We start from the raw sequence: 22,501 nt of genomic DNA, 5'->3' as shown, positions 1-22,501 counted from the left end.
CCTACAGCACCTGGGGAAGATCTGCTCCAGCGCCTCTCGGTGGGGTACGTGGGGAAGTGGGGGATTGTCGAAGTGCAGGAGCGTCAAGAGCACGTGGCCAGCGTGGGCGCGGACACGATCAATCTTCTCACTGGCCTGCTGAGCCACACAGCACAGGACCTGCTCACAGCTGCAGGGAGAGCACAGCTGTGAACATCGCCGCTGCATCACCCTACCCGGAGTCGAGCACCTCCAGTCCATAGAGATCCACACCCTGACACACCCAGCACCGAGTACCCCTGGCCCACAGGAACCCCCAGCCCGAGCCCTGCCCCCACGCACATGTCGGCCCTAATCAGCTGTGGCCAGCTGCTCCCCAGCAGGAGTGTCAGTTCCATCAGACTGGTCATTGCCGCCTCTCGGACCCTGCAGGGGGGAGAGTGGGGAGCCTGCAATGAGGAGGAAATTTGACCCTAAAGCAAGACTTCCCTCCTCCGCTGCCCCTCCTCTCCTCTCAGAAGCGATTAGGGTGCTCTTTTGTCAGCAGAGGGGTAGCCTGGGAGACACTGCACTGTGAAGAGCAGAGAGAAACGGGGCATCGGGCACCTGGGAAGCACTGCCCAGGGACTAGTCACGGACCATGCATCAGGCGCCTCGTGGTGACTAGGAGGTCCACCTGGCAGAGACGGGGGGAGGGAGAGACAGAGTGTGTGCGTGCTGGAGCACTCACCACGCGCCGACATCCCCCCTGCTGTCCGTGGTGTAGTCGCTCATGCAGCTGAGCAATGTGGAGTAGATTTGGGGGGCGTTGACTTCACACACGACCTCGTCAGGGCTGCCTTCTGCATTCACCCCGACCGTCTGGCAGACCCTGAAATAAAGAACATGCAGCTACAATAATGAGGGATCCTGCGCCACCACAACCCACCACGGTCCAGCAGAAATCACTCAGGCACGGCCTAAGGACAGGACCACTCAGCGTGAAGGTGGGGTGAAGGGCTTCACAACGGGTTCTCCCTCCCACCCAGACAAACATGGGCCCAGGCCGGTCAGTGCAGAGGAACTTCCTGGGTGGGGGTGGGGGTGGGAGTGGGGGTAGGGCCAGGACTGTGCTTGTCTGCAAGCATAGGGCCGCCTCCTCACCTGGAAGCCACACACACCTGTCACAAGGCAAAGAAGGCAGGCATCAGAGAGTCCTACAAGAGACTGACGAGAGCCTATGACACAGACTGGGATGCCATCCAGAACCCCGAGCTCCGTCGAGTCATCTCTGACTCACAGCAACCCTCAAGGACAGGGTAGAACTGCCCCCCCATGGATTTCTGAGACAATAACTCCTTACAGGAGAGGAAGCCTCATCTTTCTCCCACAGGGCGGTGGTTTTGACCTGCTAGGAGTAGGAACAGCAATGAAGACAAGAGCGGAGGAAAGACTGGGTTGAGCATCAGCTGGCCTGCACGGGCGGCACAGTCCTAGACCTTCTAGACCTTCGCAAGCAACATTCCCTGCAGACACAGCCTGGCCACCAGGGGCTCCCGACGAGACAGTGGGAGCCCTCCCTTGTTCCGCACACCCTCCTGCAAGGAAAGCCACGGCTCCACCTGAAGGGGTGCTGTGCTTGTGCTCAAGGACCAGGGCTGGGTGCTTAAGTCCCCTTCCTCAGACCAGCAGGACACGCAGTGCAGAATCCCTGCCTGCTCCTGGATGGGCAAGAACACCTTCCACGGCCAGTCACCCTGCCCCCAACTGCCTTCGGGGCCCAAAATAATGCCTTCCAGAAACAAGCTCCCTGGCTTCAGCCACCATCTGAGCCGGCACAAACTACTTCCAGGTCAGGTGCCCAGACACTAGGTAACACAAAGGTCAGCAGGAACTCCATCTAGAACTAGGTCCGCTCTCCTCTCCAACCCACCCGGACCCTCACCCATGAGCTCTCTGGCTGGCAGATGGCCCCACTGCCCAATCTCCACCCAACGAGAGACAACTGTGCCCACATCACACGGCCACGGCCACAGCTCCTGTAGCCACCCTACTCTCCACTCGACAGAGAGCCACACTCACATTCTCTGTTCCACCCGCCAGGAGACAAGGGGCAAGCAGCTCGGGTTTCACCAGCATGCAATCATCAAATAGGAAGCCACCAACACAAGGTCTTGGCGACAACACAGTTTCAGCTCACACAAAGAAACGAGACAGAGACGCAAACCAGTCCTCACACACAGAACCAGAAGACCTTTCTCAAGAAGAAAAGGCATTGGAAATACACATTCAAAAAGAATTCAAACAGGGACTTACAACATGAGATCAAAGAAAATGTATGAACTGCTCAATGTAAAATTGATAGTATGCTGTGTAAATGTGTAAATCTTCACCTAAATTCACAATATATAAAGTTTTTTGATGATAAGGGGGGAAAGCACTGTTGGGCTGGGTGGGTGAAGAATTGTACATCCGGATCAAAGCTCACTAAAATAACACAGCATGAGCTGTCTGCGACCCTCCTTGGGGTTGAGGTTGCCTGACCACCCTCTGAAAAGCACCACCTGGAAGATAAAGTCAGGAAGGCCGGTCGGCTCGGAGAACAATCACACAGCTGTGAGGGTCAAGTTCTTTGCTCCTTAGGAAATGGGATACATCACCCCCTGGCCCCAGGCTCAGGAAGCAGTCGTCTTGGAGGAGGATGCCCCAGGACTCACCGGGCAATAGCTCTCAAACTGTCTCTCCTGGCCTCTGCAAAGCTCGCGTCCTGGGGGTCGATGCGAGTGGTGGCTCTCAGACCTGCCAAGACCTGGGCACAGGAAACAGTCGTCAGAACCGCTGCTTGTGGGGTGGACCCTGTTAGCACAGTGCTGATGGGTCCAGAAGCACCAGGAGGACTGCTTTCTGGATGCCATCGGTCATTCTCTGCAGGGTTTCCCCCACCTCACTCCCAGTCCCCGCCCCGCCATGAGTAGGCCTCAGCTCTGGCAACTGCTGCTCCTCTTGCCTGACTGAAGAATGGCTGTCAGTCATGTGACCCGTTGTTGCTCGCCATGAGAATCAGGCTGCTCTCCCGAGTGTCAGCCAAGTATGGGGGGGGACAGGGCTGTTGCTGGGAGGGCCTGCAGCACCTGTCCTCAGCGTACTAACCTGCTTCCCAGTAGTTTCAACTAAACTGAGTCCCGGGGAGCTGGCAGGTCTAGGTGGGGCGCAGACGTACGTAGCGTCTGGAGCAGAGCGCAAAGATCTGACGCAGGCAGAAAGCCAGTCATGCTGCCCAACACCACCCTTCTCCTGCCAAAGCCACCTTCACGAGAGAGCGACCTGGGCGGCCAAGACCACCCTTTTGACCCCTCTCTTCTGCTTCACGTGGTGCTGTCCTGGCTGGGCCCACTGGAGGCCACTCAGGTGTGTGGCCTCAACCCCGCCTCTCAGACCATTTGCTCCCTGGGCACCTCACCTGCTGCAGCCGGCCCTTCAGGAAGAAGCTAGGCAGGGCCCCCAAGGCCAGTGCGAAGCCGCAGCGTGTCATCTCCTCGGGGCTTTGCAGCTCGGTGAGGTACTGCTGCGTCAGCGCGTCTGCAAAACACCAGGCCTTTATAGGGGCCTTGCGAACACTGTCACTGGAAGCTGTCTCCTGTCCCCCGACCCACCCAGGGCCCTGCTCCTCAGAAACGTGTCACAGCCTCTTGGCTGGGCCAGGCAGCAGTACCACAGTGACGCCTCTCATGATGTGTCAACGGTGTATATTTCTCCCCACCCCCACCCCGTGCCTCCTCACTTGATCACGCATCAAGCCAGTGACCCAAGGGAGCACAAAAAGCACCGAACAAGCTCGCCCTTGTGCTGGCCCACGGAAGACACGTCCCAAGTACATGCGGGGAGTGAGCTGCTACCACCTCTCCTACCAAGAGAGGCCTCATCAAACAAATCAGGGAGGAGCCTCAAGAACACACTACACTTGGTCAGAGACCTCATAAAGGCCAGTGTGACTTGTTGACCCCTCGTGGCCCTTCTTGCATGAACATAGCAGCATGGCCCTGGATGTCCTGCAGCAACTTCCCAGTGTGATCCACGACCTTCGCAGCACCACCCGCGAGCCCTAACCCAGCGCTCCTCAACCCGGGGGTCGAACGACCCTTTCACAGGGGCCACCTAAGACCATCTGAAAATACATTATTTCCGATGGTTGGGGGTCACAACATGAGGTACTGTATTAAAGGGTCGCAGCATTAGGAAGGTTGAGAACCACTCCCCTAACCCTTTCCTACCTCTCCCTCACCTAGTGCAGCAGGCCCTGCCGCTCCCGGCTCCTCCAGGTAGTACTCGCTGCACAGTGCCGCCGATGCCGAGACAGCCGCCTCCTGAAACAGACAGGACCACAGGTGCCGCCAGGTGTTTTAGGATGAAGCCTCTCTCAGATGCCAAACCCCCAGCAGGTGTGTGATCACATCGCCATCAGTGATGAAGCTACAAATGGACCAGAAATGCTTAGCACCCAGGCTCTCACCTCCAGGGCAGAGGGCCAGGCCATGGCAGGGAGCTACTTCTAGAGACAAGTCCAACAGCAACCTTGGTCACTCCCTACCACGCCTGCGAGCTCAGTCACTGTGCAGGAGGGGAGGCCACAGACAATGCTCAGAGAAAAGTGAGCTGTCAGCCTTATGAGCTGGAGAGGCGCCCATCAGGACTCACCGTGGGGGATCCAAACTGAGGCTTTTCAAAGAGGGTGACGTGAGGCCCTGACCACAAGTTACTCAACTCAACTAGTGAAACAGTGTTAACCCAGCAAAACACTACGCTATGTGGGCGGCTCAAGAATTACAGAAACCAGAAGGTATTTCTACTTCTGCATCCTCAGTGTCAAACCGAGTTTGTGATGAGCATGGCAAACGACGTGTACGTGGGTGAACAGTACCCCTCTGCTGGGCCCCAGTCCACTGGACCCCTGGGGAGGGAAGGGAAGTGCACAGCCTGCAAGCAAGCTGCTGCTGTAGGAGCCCCCGGGCAGCTGCAGATGAGGCGCGCTCACCTGCACAGAGCACAGGACGCATGGCCTCTATCCCCAAGTTCCCACCGCCCTACCCTGCGAGTCCTCAGCCGCACAGCCTGTCGTCACCAGTGTAGAAGTGCGATAAAAACACTGCATACTCTGCTTGCCGCAAGCCGTGCTACAGACTTCCCCATCGAAGTGAGGGACAAGGCACTAAGAATTCCACAAGGAACAGGGGAAATCAGCAACCATCATGTTGAGTCTCACAGCTTCCAAAACAAACTCCACAAGAAATAAGCGACCCCATGCCCGTGGCCCCGGACACAGCAGTGTGTAGGCCTGGCCCCTCACCTTGATCTGCTGCCTGGAGGAGCTGGAGACCAGGTGGAGGCTCCGGAGTGTGTCGCTGATCAGCCACTGCCAGCCATCTGTCGGGGATACAGGAATTCACTCACCTCGCTGAGTAGACAACAAGCAGGTCTGTCTACCCAGTCACTCACTCCTAGAGAGCAGGTCCCCCCCCACCCCCTCTTCAATCAAAGCTGGCAGTGACCTCCAGGAGGAATCCTGGGAAAGCCTCAAGTAGACATTTCACTTTCCAGACTGCACACATCTGCACACATCCTTCGATTTAAAGAGGGGTCGCTTTTGAAATGTTAGCACTGTTAACATGTGGAATACCAGCATTCAGTAAATTTAACAATTCGACACATTTAATTTAGGAAATTCTTTGTTCTTTTATCAAACCCACAAACTGTAAGTTGTCCTTTGCCCATCCATCTCTTCAGCCCACCCTGCCCATCAATAAAAACCCGAACATCTAACTCAGAGCCAAGTATATGCTGTAACAGAGCTGCGGTGCAGATCACCCTTCCCTGGCCACCCGCTCTGACGTGGCTCCCGAAGAGCATGAGGCGCTCTGGGCTGGTGTTGGGGCAGCATCGGAACCCCCAGCGACAACTGAAGCTCGAGGGCTTGGAGCACATCCTCACCTAGCTCTCGGCGGTGCTGCCTGGGGAGGCGGCTGAGGACACTTCCTTACGGGGGAGGAGGCTCTGTATTTGGACGGTTTAAATGATGAAAAACAAGATGTTCTGCTATCTCACTCAAAAGTTCAATTCACATTGTATTAACCACTCTAACAGATTCATTTTCACATCTAACTCGAAGTCCTTTAAAAGGAGAAAATGCTACCATGTGAGTCACTTAGAAAAGGTACTTACCAATGATGGCATCGCCTTTAAAAGGCACTTTGGAAAGTGACAGGCTTTCTATTAGAACACACACTAGGGAAAAAGATAACAAGCATTACTTTCAAGTGCCTGGCCCGCAGCACCAGGGCCCTGCATTCCAAGTCGAGTCGGGGGCCAGGAGGCAGAGCCACTGGCCCGGGCTCCTCCTCCCCATTCCCGACCTTCCCCCCACCCCAGCAGCTGTGTTCAGGCCCAGGTGTTGCACCTGCTCCAGACCTTTACAGAGGGAACGCCAAGGCCTCCACGTGATGGCTGCAGAGCTTAAGCAAGCATGCACCCAGGAAAACCAACTGAACTCCACAAGGGCTCGCCTGGGGGATGGCTCCTGCCCCAGCTGTGCTGCTGAAGTACTGGCCAGTGACAACTCGTTAAACCAGGAAAGGCTGATGTCCACAGGCAGGGCTCCAGCAGCAGGCCTGGGTATGTGGCTAACCAGCCCCATGAAAAACCAGTTAAACACTGGGGCCAGGCACAAAACCCCACCAAGAACTGGGACAGCCTGCCTTTCCAGGTGGCAACCTACTAAGGAAGGGTATGTGAGCAGGACCCCCAGAGGTGGGGAGCTAACAGGAGATGCCCCTACAGAGTGTCCCAAGACAACAGCCCTTCTCAGCACGCGCTCAGCAGCGCCTTCCTTCCCCACGACCCTGCCCATGGCAGTCTTAGCCCCATGCCCTCTGGTGGACACATGACAGCAGCCCATGCCCAGGCCTTCTCTCTGCCCCAGACTGTGCCACAAGAGCAAACAAGCTCAGGGTTCTGCCAGTGAGGGAGCAGCATGTCCCCAACACCAAGGCTCCAAGCACTGAGCACTTTCTCCAAAGTGTGACCAAGCTAAGCCACTGTCTATTGTTCTGACTTAGGTGCCATCGTGTCAGTCCTGACCCACAGTGACGTATGCACCGGAGGAGACGCGGCCTTTACTACATCCTCGCAACTGTGCCTACCCTTAAGCCGACTTTTATCTCACTGCCCCTCCCCTTTACCAAGCATGTTATCTTCTCTGGGAGTCCCTCCCTGGTAACATGTCCAAAGTACACGAGACAGCCTTGCCATCCTTGCTTCTAAGGAGTACTCTGACTGTACTCCTTCCAAGACATGCTTGTTCTTCCACGGTCTGTGGTATTCTCAACACCCTCTGCCAACACCACAGTTCTAATGCATTGATTTCCCTTCAGCCTTCTTATTCAATGTCCATCTTTAATATTCACGAGGCAACTGAAAATATCATGCAATGGGTCAGATATTTCTTATTCCTCCAAGTAACATCCTTGCTTTTCAAAACTTTGAAGAAGTCTTGTGTTATTGATGTACTTGATGTGTCATTTGATCTCGATTGCTGCTTCCGAATTTTGATTGTGGATCCAAGCGAGATACTTTACAGCTTCAATCTTTCATCTACGCATTTCAGCTTGTTAATAAACCTTCCTCCAATCCTAATGCTACATGCTTTTTTATATAAGCCAGTTTCTTTGCTCAATATACAAGCTGAATAAGGATTGGTGGGAGGATATCTATCTACCTTTCCTGATTTTAAACTATGCAGTATTCCCTTGTTCAGTTCACACAGCTGCTTCTTGATCCACGCACAGGTTCCAGGAGTACAATAACTTGCTCTGAAACCCCTATTCTCCTCAAGGCTACCCATAATTTCTTAAGATCCACACAGTCGAATGTCTTTGCATAGTCACTAACACAAGCAAACATCTTGCTGGCATTTTCTTCTTTCAGCCAAGATCCCAGCAATGAAATCCCCTGTTCCTTGTCCTCTTCCGAATGCAGCCTGAACCTCCCTGTCAATGCACTGCTGCAATCAATCATTGTTGGATGGTCTCCAGCAAAACTGTACTTGCATGTGCTATCAATGATACTGCTCTACAGTTTGAGCTTCTGTTGAGTCGCCTTTCTTTGGAAGAGGTAAACTATGGAACTCTTCCAATCAGTTGGCCAAGCAGCTGTCTTCCAAATTTCTTGGCATAGATGAGTGAGTGCTGCAGGTGCTTCATCGGCTTGTTGAAACACTTCAACTGGTGTTCCATTAACTCCTGGTGTCTTTTTTTTGGCTAATGTCTTCGGTGCAGCCTGGACTCCTTGCTTCAGCCCCATTGGTTCTCGTTCCTGAAACAGCTGCATGTTGACAAGTCCTTTCTTGGTGCAGTGACTCTGTGTTGTCTCCATCTTCTTTTGATGCTTCCTGCAGCACTCAACATTTCACCTACGCAATCTTTTCAATACTGCAACCCAAGGCTGGAAGTTTTTCTTAGTTTTTTCAGTTTAAGGTATGCTGAGCATATTCTTCCTTTTTGTTTTCTAACATTTGGTTTGGTTTTATGCAGGATGGCCCTGCAGCCCCGTAGGGGCCGGGCTGCAGAGATGGACAGAACATAGCAGGGGCTACCAGCGAACAGTCAGCCTGCTCTCCTCCGAATGAGCTACAGTTAAGATACCAGGCAGTTAACCTGTCCCTGTAGCTTCCTAGTACCCCAGAGCCAGACCAACACTGTCTGTGGTCCGGGGTGCCCCATCCTCCAGCCAACGAACTCTTTCACCTGCCTTCCAGCTGTGGACAGAGCAAAGCAAAGTCACCTGATTAAACCAACCAGTTCCTGTTAAGTCATCCCCAGTTCAAAGCAACCTCATGTGCTCCTAGGCTTGTCAATGGCTGACTTTTGGAAGCAGACTCCAGCGCTTGCTGCCACAACCCCTCTGGGTGGGTGGGAACCTGTCAGTGAGTAGTCATGTGCTTACCCACTACCCCACCCAGGAGCTCCTGGGCACTGAAACTGGAGGAAAACCACATTGTCGTCACGTCAGTTCTGATTCTTGGTCCCCCGTGTGCTATAGCAGGACTTCCCCACTCAGATACTGGCCATGACCTTCGAGAGCAGGTCCCTAGAGAGGGCTGGAGCTTCAAGTCCACCCAGTAGGGCCATGGGAGAAAGGCCTGGCAATCTGCTTCTTGAAGGTAACAGCCACAACAGCCAGTGGAGGGTTTTCTCTGCTTTGCCACACCTGGGCAGCAATGAGTGACCACAGCAAGGCCTTTCCTATACAGCACTGCTGAGAGGTAAATGGTCACCTTCCAGGTAGGCAAACCGTGTGCCCCCCCAGAGACCTTGGAGGTGTACTCGCCGGTCCCAGACAAGCTCCCAAGTGCCTGGACCAGCTTCAGAAGTCTGGAATTGTGCTGTCCTAAAGTCACACAGGCTCCCACCTCACAGCCACACATCACCTGAGCAGTCAGGCCCTGGTTACAGGTACTCTGCAGAGCCATATGCTGCCCCGCCCCGAGCCATCATCTAGAGAGCCAAGGGTGCACAGGATAGAGACTGAGCGGAAACCCCAAGAGGCACTCCAGCCAGGGGCACACTCAGCACTGACTTCAGGAAAATCACTACTTGTGCTCTGTGGGGGAGGAGGAGGAGAACCAGGAACTGAAGTTGGTGTCCCCAGCTGTTGTGTCCCTCCTGGATGGCCAGAGTCAATGGGTAGTGTCAGCACTGGCTGTCGATGCACAGACCTACCTGCTTGTCTCATGAGCTCTCCTCCCAGACCCCTAGAAAGGAATGAGAAACACTCAGGCTCAGACGTCTGCAGGAAGCTGCTGCATCCACTCATGCACACACTCTGCAGCCCCACACCCTACAAAGGGGGCCAGTGAGCTGCTGCTTATGAAAAGAAATGGGGAAAAGGTATTACAAGCACTTCCCTGATCCTTTTTGTTCAAACCAGGGTGATTCCAGGCCCCAGTGTGTGCTGTCATGAATCACACCATACTCCCACATGGAGCCAATACACTCAACAACGCTACCTGAACACCAAAAAGACACCATGGCCCAGCCCAAGAGGTACCTGCCTGCCTCTCTGCCAGCCTGTGCCGGACCCATGCAGACCCATGAGGTGGGGCGGCTCATTCCACCTGCCGACACCTGCTCCTATGTGCACAAGAGCAGACCCCGGGCAGGAGGGGACATAGCTGTTAAGAAGACAGAAACAGCATCTGCCTAGGACACCTGGTCATAAGAGAACTGCCAAGTGAAGGTTTGCATCCTGGGCAGCAGAATGGCTTCCAGGGGGCACCTACCATGAGCCCCTGGACAGCAGGGGGTGTGGGAGAGATGGTATAAAATACTTAAAACGCCAGGAGCGGAGGAGAACAATGAGCCTACCCCACAGGCCACAGGGATCTGTGACAAGGCCACCAGGAACTGGAAAAAAACCAGACTCGGCTCATCACAGCCACTGGGGAACATAAGGCAGAGGGGTGCAGAGGGCCTGTGCCCATTCGGGTTTAGGTTAGACTGAGAAGCACGTGGAGCTAGTGGGGATGCAAAATGGCACAGCCACTTTGGGAAACAAACACACTTATTCTGTAAGCAGCAAAGCCATGAGGAAATGGACACACACAAGACTCCCTGTCCATGCTCAGGCAGCATCATTCCAAAAGCTCTCAACTGGACCACCACAGCGCTGGTGACACAGAGAATCAAATTTTAATGTGATGAACCTCAGAAAACTTCCTCTGTGAAAGAAATCACACACAAAAGTCTTCCTGTTGCCCGATTCCATCTATTCAAACTGCCCAGAGCAGAGAGCAGGGCTGGGGTCAAGGTAAACAGGGGGTCTGGGCGACAGGCACATTCCTGTCTGTCTGTTTGCAGACACTGGAACTCTCTAGGTGTACAGACACCTAAAATGAGTCAACTGTACTAGGCATGCCAACTCAATTATAGCCCTTGTACTGCTGAGTCTGGGCCCGTGTGCCTGGATACCTAGAGTGAGACAAACACGGGGGGACAGCCAACTGGTCGAGGGTGCCTTGAAGACAAGCCACGTCACACAGTGACTCACATGGCAAACAGATTAGCCCATCTCCTTCTGAGTAGACTGTAATCAAGGCACAAAACACAAACTCGTTTTGTGAATCTTACCTGTATAACTGATGGTTGTAAAGCTAAAAGTAAACAAACGGCAGTCAGTTATATGAGTACAATTGCTTTTTAAAAATAGCTTTGTTAGCATATAGCTAGCTCACATATCACACAATTTAATCGTTCAACCATATCAGGAAGAGTTGTGCAATCGTCGCCACAATCAATCTGGAAACATTTCTTCTCTTACGCATTGTCGTTAGCTGCTTGTTCCCTCAGCCTCCCCTGTTCAGTCCAGTTACTGTCTCTATAGACTTACCTATCCTGGACTTCGCATACAGAGAACCATGCCCCTAATGTGCCCCAGTAAGAACTGCAGGGAGGATGTGAGCACATGCCAGCCTGCAGGGTTGCCCGGGGCAGTGAGCGCCCCTCCTACGAGCCCAGGAGCTCATGGGGCCAGGATGGCAGCCCTGGACAGGGAAGGCAGGGAGAGCAGCACTGCCCTCTCACAAACGTGAACGTGAGGAGCAGGAGGGAGGCAAGTGCTACATGACCAACGAGAGAGGCCACATGGGACCTGCCAGGTGCCAGTTCCTCCTACATGTCCCCTACTTAGGCAGGATAGAACAAGATCTGTGATATTTTTCTTCAGAAGTACTTAGAAGAACTTCACAACATCAACAAACATATCAAATTTCACAGGCTAGTAGCTCCAGTGCCTCTAGATGTAAATTTTGTGTCAACTTGGCTGAGGAATGAATCTCCTGCTTTGGCGGACACTGGATGGGTGGGATGAAGTGATGGGTGGGTGTGCTGGGAGGAGGAGGAGAATGGGATGGTGAGTCGGGATAATGGATATCGATGGTGATATGATGACAATAGGATGGTAATGGCTAGGAGGGTGGAGGAGCGACAGCATAATGGACCGACAGGTGATAAAATGGCAATGAGGGATAGTGCTATTATGGGATGGTCTGGTGGGTTGGCATGGTAGGATAATGTGATGATGCTGGGAGAGAAGTTTAGGACAGCGAGGGGGGATGAGATGGTGAGATGGTAATGTGATATGACAGTGCTGGAATGACATGGTATGTTGGCATGAGATGATCCAGTGGGATGGTGTGGTGGGTTGACAGGAGATGGTATAATGGGATGGCACAGTGGGGGTGGTGCTGTTTGTGGGAGGTGTGGTGGGATAATGTGGTGAATTAGCATAAGGATATGGCATGAAAAGATGGCTTAGAGAGATGTCTATAACCTAGAGCATAGGTTCCCAAACTTATGTGGCTTCTTTTCAGAAAGAACGAGAAATAATTACTTAGTGCCCTGCCTAGCAATGAAAAACTTTTGTGCGATAACCCACAATCCAAGATGAAATGTTGGTATCCACTTTTGCAGCTCCCTGGACTATTCCAGCACCCTGCCTATTTGGGGAAATAGTGTCTAAAACCGGAGTGGAGAACATCTGGCCCACAGGCCATCTAAGGCCTGCGAAATCACCGATATGAATTAGCATCACAGGCTTCACCAGAGAGATGCCGTTCAACCGAGTTAATTAAATGTTTAAACGAAAATAGGTTAATTTTTAATTGATAATTTTGTAAGGCCTGTGAATGATGCTAGGAATATCCAAATGGCTCTTGGCAGAAAAAAAGGTCCCTCGGCCCTGTCCCAGAAGAACAAAATCTTAAGGATGAGCTAGCTTTCTGAGTTGGCTCTCAACTCTGGCTAGATTTAAAGGTACTAATGACTATTTCTACTAGTAAACAAGGCACTTTTTACTAGTACTCATACTGACATGATGTGGCAGTGTGAGTACTCACTCTCAATTCACTACTATCAAGTTCAAAAAGAACCCTGATCAAGTAACGAGTAAAGAGTTTGACTGCTAACCTCAGGGTCAGCAGTTCAAAACCATCAGCCGCTCCCGTAAAAGAAAAATGAGCTGGGAGAGTAGAGGGTGAGTGGGTTGGAAGGGGGGAACTGATTACAAGGATCCACATGTGACCTCTTCCCTGGGAGAGGGACAGCAGAGAAGGGGGGAAGGGAGACTCCGGATAAGGCAAGATATGACAAAATAACGAGGTATAAATTACCAAGGGCACATGAGGGAGGGGGAAAAGGGGAGGGAGGGGGAAAAAAAAGAGGACCTGATGCAAGGGGCTTAAGTGGAGAGCAAATGCTTTGAGAATGATTGGGGCAGGGAATGTATGGATGTGCTTTATACAATTGATGTATGTATATGTATGGATGGTGATAAGAGTTGTATGGGTCCCTAATAAAATGTAAAAAAAGAAAAGAGGAGAAAAAAATGATTAGGGCAGGGACTGTACAGATGTGCTTTATACAATTGATGTATGTATATGTATGAACTGTGATAAGAATTGTATGAGCCCCTAATAAATTGTTAAAATTTAAAAAAAGAAAAATGAGGTTTTCCACTCTCCTAGAGTTACAATCTAGAAAATGCACAGGGGCAGTTCTACTCTGCCCTACAGTCACTGTGAGTATGAATACAGTGATATGTAAAACAGCAAACACCACTGGATAAATCAGAATCAATTCTTTTGAGAGATGAGGTATGGGTGACAGTATATTTTACTACTCTGAAACGTTTTTGTCAAACTGGTGAGCATACTGACGCTGGCTAGCTACTCTGACTTTTGCTGGATGAAATGGAGAAAGAAAAGGATGAGCTCAGGGCTTCAAAGTCCCAGCTCAAGCGCCACATAAAAGCCCGGAGGAGTGCTGCGTGTGCTGTGAAACAAAGCCTTCCTGCAGCAACAAGGCCGAGATGGCTGCAAGCCAAACCCGGAATAGCTGAGCTGCCCCACTGGCTCAAGCCGCCACATACGAACCTGCTGATGAATCTGCTTCAGCCCCTCCAGGGCCTTCTCATCCAAGTAGTATGTGACGGGCCTAGAAAATGACAGGCAGCATCTGAGGCTGTGTGCACAAAGAGCTCGACCCCTGGATGGAACCTGTGGTTCCACTGCCCGGTTTCTGATCGATGACTGGACCTGCACAAGCTGGGGCGTAGGGTTGAGAGGGGGCTTGAGGACATCACTGGACAGCTACTACTCATGCAGTGCATTGTGATGCCGGCATCACAGGCCTATGAAGGTTAGCACAAGCCAGGCCATCCTCACTCACTGAGAGGCTCGGCCTCACAGAAGAGACTGTCCCCGTGAGCAAAGACATGTGGTGGCCATGACCCGGCAGCCCTATTCCGATGACTCCTGGTGGGCACTACCTTTCGTGGACACACCAGGAAGCGCACACAGCACGGCTTCTCCAGTCGTCTCTTGACGGCCCGGGCTGTTTCCACTCTCACTGCTGTCACCAGTGCTGCTGTGTCAGTGCACACACGTCTCAACTCTTTAGGGTGTCTACCTAGAAGTGAGCATGCAGGCCACAGGGGACCCCATGTTCAATGTTTTGAGGAAATGCCAAACTGTTTCTACAGAAGCTCTACCACCTTACATTCCCACCTGCAATGGGGTCCAACTTCTCCACACTGTCAACAGTTTTTAAAAATAACAGACACACTAATGAATGTAAAGCAGTATCTCATTGGGTTTTTTTGTTTCCATGTTCCTAATTTTACTAATGACAATGACATCTTTTCATGTGTTTGTTGGCCATTTATGTCTTCTTTGGAGACAAGCTTATTTAAAACCTTTGCCCTTTTAATAAAATTGAGTTGTCTTTGTGGTTAAATTCTTAGTATTCTTTATATTTTGTGTATACTATACCCTTATCAGACACTTGATTTATTTCTCCCATTCCGTGGGTCTTTTCACACTTCTGATACTGTCCTTTGATGCATAAAGGTTTATACTTTATTAAATCCAATACCTATTTTTTTCTTTTGTTGCCTGCGCTTTTGGTGGTCTAAGAAATCATCGCTAAAGCCAGTAAACATGATTTACCCTCAGAGGTCTTCTAGGAGTTTTATAAATTTAGCACTTACATTTAGGTCACTGAGTCAGTTTGAGTTAACTTTCAAATATGGTATGCGTTAAGGGCCCAGCTTCAATTGTTTGCACACAGCTGTCCAGTTGCCGGGCACCATGTGTTGAAGAGACTATTATTCTCCTCATTAAATGGACTGGGCACTCTTGTCAAATGCCAACTGACCATAGAGGTGTGCGTTTATTTCTGGACTCTCAGCTCCACGTCACTGACCCAGACACCTGTCCTCACACCAGTGTCACACTGGTTTGGTTACATTAGCTTTGTGTTGTTTCCAACTTAGCTAAGCGCAAGTCCTCCAACTTGGTTCTTACTTTTCAAGGTTGTCTTGGATGTTTGGGATCTCTTGTAATTAATTCCCTGGGAATTTTAAAATTCAGCATTTCAGTTTGAGCCTAAAAGGCTATCAGGATTTTACAGGGACTGCACTAATTCTGTGGAAGAGTAAAGAGTATTGCCAATTTAAAAGTAGGAAGTCTTCCAATCCACGCATACATTTCTCTCTCCACGTCCCTCATCGGCACCTTGCACTCCTGGAGACCAGGGCGCACACACGGCACAGCCAAGAGGGTGGGTCTGACTGCGAGCCCCGTGTTCTGGCCCTGATGGCTACATTCTAGAACACTCTTCCATTAGCCGTTTCCACTGTGCACGGGGCTAGTCTCCAGCACCGGAGACGCTTGTGTCGGGGTCACTGACCAAGAAAGCTCATCCAATGAGCCGATGGGCATGGACTCTGCAGGAAAACCAGGGGGCAAGAATGAGAGAGCCCAGCAGCTGCCTCTCTGTCAGCACTGGAGCCCCACACCATGACCCAGAGACCTGTGACACTCAGACCGTGAATTAGGTGGATACAGCCGGCTGCTGGAACACTCCCTTGGAAAGTGTTTAACCATCAACAAAGATGATGAGCCTGTGCGCTGGCTGATACTCTCTGAGAAATGTTTTTGCTCTCATAATCTAAGTTAAACCCACTAAATTCATTGCTGCAAGTCTATTCCAACACACATGACAGGTAGCAGGTACTAGATAAGGGCCAGGTGGCACCATTGGCCTATCAGGGGCCACACAGGAGGAGATGGCCCGGGGCGGGGGGGCGCACCTAAGCTGCATTCTGACTATGTTGGGGGGGCGGGGGGGGTCCCATCAACAGGACAAGATTCACCACAGTAGACCAGTGACTCACCCACCTCATCAAAGACATGGTGAGATTTAAAGATTTTGTGGCACTGGTACAATAAACACCAATTAAAGCAGAGGAGAGGTTCCCACATGAGGTAATGCAATGACAGTAGGGTGGAGGATGGGGGGTGAGGGGAGGTGGAACAGCTTTGCCAGCAGACCCTGACTAGGGTCTATGCCCTCACCTGCTGTCCTGGGCTGCCAGGCTGTGCAAGGCCAAGGTGAGCTCCCCGCAAGCCAGGATCGCTCCATGGCGAGTGTGCAGGTCAGAACTCCCCGTCAAGGACAGCAGTTTGGGGAGGACTGTAAGAGACAGGGCGGGAAGGGGCAGAATAAGTAAGTGCATGTGAGCAGAGGTTGCACAAATGAGGATCTAGAAACCAACATGGGAAACAAGCCCACCAGGAAGTTGGCTGTGGCCAGCAGGCCAGCCAGTGAAGGCCCGAGGCAGCAAGCGGTCTGAGGCGGGCCGAGTGGTAGTGTAAACGAGTGGACACAGCCCTGAGTCACCTCTCAGGGGCTTTGGAGCTGCCCACACTGCTCAGGTTGGAGCTCACGGTGAGGAGAGCAGATAGGAAAAGGGGGGTTTCTTGGGCCCTGACACACATGGGTCTGGGACCAGCACGGTACTGCCCACCTAGTCCCCCACCAGACAAGGAAATTGGGCTGAAGGGGCTGCATGCTGATCAAGCTGTCACCTCAAAGGGAAAGCACACAGGTCTGCACATTCTAACACGATGTGTGTTCTGTGAAAAAAGCAGACATCTCTGCAAAGGTGAAAAAAAAAAGAAAAAAAGCCAAGAACAGGCAGGGAAAGGTTAAAGGTCATTATCTTAATAAAGGAAGTGAGCTGTTTCTGAAGCACAGCTCCTGACCCTTTGTAGCCACACCTGGGCTATGCACAGGGACTACAAAGAGCCCCCTGGACTGGGAAGAGACAGGTGAACCCCAGGCTCACACCCAACCCCAGCCCCAGGGTCTGCTGCTGTGTCAGCTACAAGGCCAGGGTGACAGGGCACTGGGACAACCCTGCCTACAGCAGGTAGTCAATGGACAAAGGCGGTAGTGGGTCACCTGTCTGAGCACAAGGGACCTCAGAGGCTACACCCACGGCCCAGTGGCCAGGAAAAGGACACTGAGCCCATTCACCCACTCCCCAACCTTATTACTCAAGGTGGAGGTGGTGACACAGCACAGAGTCATGCCAGTGTTAGGTCAAAAGGCTGAAAAGAGCTGTGCAGGAAATAGGGCACTACTCAGAAGCTCAATGTGCTACTCTGTGGGCTTTCCTGGGGGGCTATTCTCCCCACCCCCCACCCCTCTCCCAGACCCAGTGGCCATGAGGCAGGGCAGGGCCAGGGTGGGTGGCAGTGTGATGAGCACGGCACAGTCTGGGCCACAGAGGGAGCAGCTGTCAGCAGTCCTGGGAGCCCAGATGAAGCCAAGGGGTGGACACACTTACCATGAGCAGCGCAGTACTCAGGCGCACACCGGGCCAGGTTCCCCAGCGCTCGTGCTGACAGCTCTCGGATGACCCTGCAGGAGGAGGGAGAGTTGGCTGGTTTCTTCACTTACTGGCTCTAGTTTTATTTAATTCAGGAAACCCGGTATTCATGATGGTCGTCAGTTGGGTGCTTGGGCAGAAAACCAGCAAACATGATCAGTCATCACTCTCTTCCATCAAATGTGTCTGGAAGCAGGTTGGTTAGAATGCTGCTTAGAGGCAAATATGGCAAGACTTGGCCTTACATACTTTGGGCACATTGTCAAGAGAAGACCAGGCTCTGGAGGACATCATGCTTGGTAAAGTGGAGCCCTCGACAAGATAGACTAACACAGTGGCTACAACTATGGGATCAAGCATAGGGACACTGTGAAGGCGGTGTAGGACTGGGCCGTGTTTCCCTCTGTTGTGCATGGGGTCACTAGACCTGGCTCTTTGGGGACGCTGAATCGTCACCTGTGGCGTCCCTAATAAATCCCCTAACTGTACGTCGGTGAGCTCTGAGGCCAACAAAGGAGTAGAGAGTGACGTGGGGAGACAGCTCAGCAGCCACCTGCACTGGTAAAAAGATAGGAGAGGTTTGTATAACCCCTGCCTCCCAGGAACCAGCCTTGGAGTGATGTTGAGTGATTCGCTCTCCTCTTCCCGGTTAGGTTACAGGTGTGACACCACTACCCCTGTTTATTACAGCAGCTGTAGCAGTCCTTAGAGGGAAAGGCATAGCTTTAAACGGCTACATCCGAAAACAAAGATCTCAAATCAAGCCTAAAGCCGTCACCTTAATAAATCAAGAAAAGAATAAACTAAAAGCAAGAGTGAAATAAATATTTTAGCAGAAATCGATAAAATTAAAAACAGAAAACTTTTTAAAGAAAATCAATTTTCTAAGATAGTTCTTTGGGAAACAAAAATACAAAACTATTAAACCCTTAGCTAAACTGGCCAAGAAAGTAAAAGTGAAAACACAAGCTACCAATATCGGAAAGACAAGACCTAACTAGTGGACCTACAAAAATTAAAAGGATTATCAGAGTGTACCATAAATAACTTCATGCCAATAAATTAGAAAACTTGGAAGAAATGTGCACATTTCTAGAAAGACACAAACTAGCAGAACTGCCTCAAGAGGAAATAAAAATCTGAAGAGATCTCTAAAAAGTAAAAAAAGTTCATGAGGATGGGAGGGGAAAGAAGGGGGAAAAGAGGAACTGATCATCGGAGCTCAAACAGAAAGTAAATGTTTAGAAAATAATGAAGGCAGCCCATGCTCAAAAATGCTCTATACAAATGACATATGGATTGTTGTCAAGAGTTTAAGAGCCCCCAATAAAACGATCTTTTAAAAAAGAGAGGGGTCTGAGGAGCTGGCCCAATCCCAATTATGTGGACAGCCCCCTCTCCCCACAGAAGAATTCACCTCAGAGGTCAGCACTGAAGCTACAACTCAGGGAGAGAGACATGTCTGATCAGAGCACATGGGAGCAAACGAAGGGGGAGGAAGAGAGTGGAGCACAACCTGGTCCACCCAGCCCTGAAGACGATAGAGCAGCCAAAACACAGAGAGGACCATCGGGCCGGCCCCACTCTGAGACATGATGTCCCTCACCGACCCACAACCCTACGGGAGACAACACTGGAGACACAGTGCAGGAATTGCGCCTGATCTGACCCCACCACACTGAGGGGAAACACTAAGGGTGTGCGACAGAACAGCCAGGGAAGCAGAGCAACTAAGTCCCCAGGAAATACCAAAAGTATAGACTGTGGGGCAAGGCATGGCCCCCCATCAGACTCAACTGGAAAACACTCCTAAAGGTCAACAAACAGACCTTTGAACTATTTACAGGCCCTTCTCTTTTTCTGTCTCTGGTTTTGTTGTTGTTTTCTTTTCTGTTGCTTTGTTTTGCTCTGTCTTGTTTTTTGTGCACATTATTATCTCTGCAGGTCTATTAAGATAGGCAGGATAAACAATCTGGAGGAGAAATAGTTCTGGGGGGACTGGGGAGATGGGGGAAAGGAAGTGGTGTTAACAAACACAGGAACAAAGGACTAACAAGTGATCTAAAATTGATGGTGAGAAGGGTGTAGAAGGTCTGGTAGGGCGTGATCAAGGGCAATGTAACCGAGAGGAATTACTGAAACCCAAATGAAAGCTGAGCATGATAGTGGGACATGAGGAAAGTCAAAGGAAAAAGAGGAAAGAGCTAGGAGGCAAAGGGCATTTGTAGAGATCTAAATAAAGGCATGTACATATGTAAATATATTTATATATGAGGGTGGAGAAATAGATCTATGTACATATATTTGTAGCTTTATTATTAAGGTAGCAGATGGACATTGGGCCTTTACTCAAGTACTCCCTAAATGCAAGAACAATTTGCTCTATTAACCTGGCATTCCATAGTGCTCACCTTCCCGACACGATAACTGAAGACAAAGTGGGTGCATAATCAAATGTGGTGAAGAAAGCTGATGATGCCCGGCTATCAAAAGATATAGTCTTAAGTCTTGAAGATAAACAAGAGGTCATCTAGCTCAGACGCAGCAAAGCCACATGGAAAAAGCACACCACCCTGTGTGATCACGAGGTGTCGATAGGATCAGGTATCAAGCATCAAAGAACAAAAAAATCTTATCATTGTGAATAAGGGGGGAGTGTGGAGTGGAGACACAAAGCCCATCTGTAGGCAACTGGACATCCCCTTACAGAAGAGTCATGGGGTGCAGTATAGCACCGATGAAACACATAACTTTCCTCTAGTTCTTTAATGCTTCCTCTCCCTCCTCCTCCCCCGCCCACACACTATCATGATCCCAAGTCTACCTTACAAATCCGGCTAGACCAGAGGATGTACACTGGTACAGATCAGAGCTGGAAATACAGGGAATCTGGACAAATAAACCCTTCAGGACCAATAATGAGAGTAGAGATACCAGGAAGGGAAGGGGAAGGTGGGGTAGAAAGGGGGAACTGATCACAATGATCTCCATATAACCTCCTCCCTGGGGGACGGACAACTGAAAAGTGGGTGAAGGGAGACATCAGACAGTGTAAGACATGAAAATAAAAATTTATAAATTATCAAGGGTTCGCGAGGAAGGGAGGGTGAGGAAAATGAGGAGCTGATTCCAAGGGCTGAAGTCGAAAGCAAATGTTCTGAGAATGATGATGGCAACGAATGTGCAAATGTGCTTGACACAAGGGATGTATGTATGGATTGTGATAAGAGCTGTAAGAGTCCCCAATAAAATGATTTATTAACCAGAAAAAAATGGAGGAACTAAAAATAGTCCACAAAGAGTAAGAGGTGTCACTAGTGAGTTCTATCAACCGTCCAGTACTAACCCTTGTAAACACCATCAGAAAACAGGAGGGTGGACATCCCCCAACCTATTTAATGAGGCCAGAATTACCCCGATGCCAAAAACATCACCCAAAAAGAAAGCTGAGGACCAATGCCCCTCATGAACATGGACCCCCGAAGTCATTAGTGAACTGAATTTAGCAAAAGAATTGTGCACCCACAGCCAAGGGGTTCATGTCAGCAGATACGGTTGGTGTGACATCTCCAAACCAATGTAATACACCCTCATCAAGAGCGTACAGGGCAAATACATAGGACCATTTCAATGAACACAGAAAGTCATTTGGAAAAAAACCTTATATCCCCTTATGATAAAAATAAATAAGAATAAAAGGGAAATTCCTGAGGCGAATACAATTATACTGATAGGTAGCTACTCACAAGAGAAACAGAAATAGCTTTCCAAACAAAGACTTAACCTTCAGTGTTCATAGCAACATGATTCACTAAAGCCTCAAAATGGAAATAATACAAATGAGGAAACCAATTATGAAATTTGAAATTATCAATGAGTAGATTAGGTCATAGAGTACAATACTGTTCAGTAATGAAAAGGTACAAAATCTTGGTTTATGAGACAACACAAAGAAACTTCAACGTTATGCAAAGAGAAAGCAAAAAGACTGTGTCCTGATTCCAGAGCCCTTGTGGCTAAAGGCCCCGTGCTACCTGAGAAGGCATCGGGTGGGGCCCACCATCCGTCTGCAGAGAACGCCGTGGCCAATGACTTTGTACAGAGCACAGCCTCTGAACCCTGTGCAACAGCTGAGTCGCTGTCCCACCTGTCGTAAATCAGAATGGGCTCCATGGCAGGGGTTTGACTTTGGGGGGTTGCTTGTTACGGTTTTGGTTTCCACTCTTAAATTAATTTACTAAAAGCCAGTGAACTATACACTAAACAATGGGTAGATTTCATGGTCTGTAAATACCACCTCCAAAGAGCAAAAGGAAGCTGTCTGTGCATGAGTATTTGTCAGGGTAGACAAACACCTTCCCTGCTTTAGGGTTTGAGCCACATGGTCACTGTGGCCAACACAAAACTGCTGCTGTCTAAAAGCAGCAAGTAAACAAACTGGCAATATGTAAGCAAATGGACATGGCTGTGTTCCAATAAAACTTTATTTACAGAAGCTGGTGCCTGTCCTCAGGGCTTCATTTGCTGACCTCTGAAAAATAAAGGGCCAACAAGCTCCACAGTTCAGTCTCAGGCCTTGTGTTACAAAAATAATCATTTGAGTTTTACTTCTCTTATTGGCTGATGAGCTGGGGGAAGCCGCAGTTACTGGGAGGGTTTTTGCCTTCCTTTTTGAAGTGTTTGTCTTTCATGATTGTAATGTGAGAAACCCATCCTTTCTCTAGGCTAGTGGGCCCAACCACGACACTAAGGGTGCACTCCC

General features: G+C 50.4%; 1 protein-coding gene across 4 annotated transcripts in view; it reads right to left on the bottom strand.

The window, feature by feature from the left end:
• TBCD (tubulin folding cofactor D) overlaps positions 1 to 22,501 on the bottom strand; it is a 131,815-nt gene that overhangs the window by 11,049 nt on the left and 98,265 nt on the right. For all 4 annotated transcript variants that reach the window (XM_075562436.1, XM_075562438.1, XM_075562435.1 and 1 more), the window contains exons 20-32: positions 17,698 to 17,771; positions 16,421 to 16,538; positions 13,937 to 13,997; positions 11,136 to 11,158; positions 9,729 to 9,760; positions 6,175 to 6,237; positions 5,303 to 5,379; positions 4,241 to 4,322; positions 3,419 to 3,537; positions 2,676 to 2,767; positions 710 to 850; positions 322 to 405; positions 11 to 169 (exon numbers count right to left, since the gene is read on the bottom strand). In XM_075562436.1, coding sequence (XP_075418551.1) covers positions 11 to 169; positions 322 to 405; positions 710 to 850; positions 2,676 to 2,767; positions 3,419 to 3,537; positions 4,241 to 4,322; positions 5,303 to 5,379; positions 6,175 to 6,237; positions 9,729 to 9,760; positions 11,136 to 11,158; positions 13,937 to 13,997; positions 16,421 to 16,538; positions 17,698 to 17,771 — 1,125 coding nt within the window. The remainder of the gene's footprint in view (positions 1 to 10; positions 170 to 321; positions 406 to 709; positions 851 to 2,675; positions 2,768 to 3,418; positions 3,538 to 4,240; positions 4,323 to 5,302; positions 5,380 to 6,174; positions 6,238 to 9,728; positions 9,761 to 11,135; positions 11,159 to 13,936; positions 13,998 to 16,420; positions 16,539 to 17,697; positions 17,772 to 22,501) is intronic.

This window comes from Tenrec ecaudatus, chromosome 10, assembly GCF_050624435.1.
Source record: "Tenrec ecaudatus isolate mTenEca1 chromosome 10, mTenEca1.hap1, whole genome shotgun sequence".
NCBI lineage: Eukaryota > Metazoa > Chordata > Mammalia > Afrosoricida > Tenrecidae > Tenrec > Tenrec ecaudatus.
Note: the sequence above shows the minus strand (reverse complement) of the source record. Positions and strands in the feature narration are given on the sequence as shown.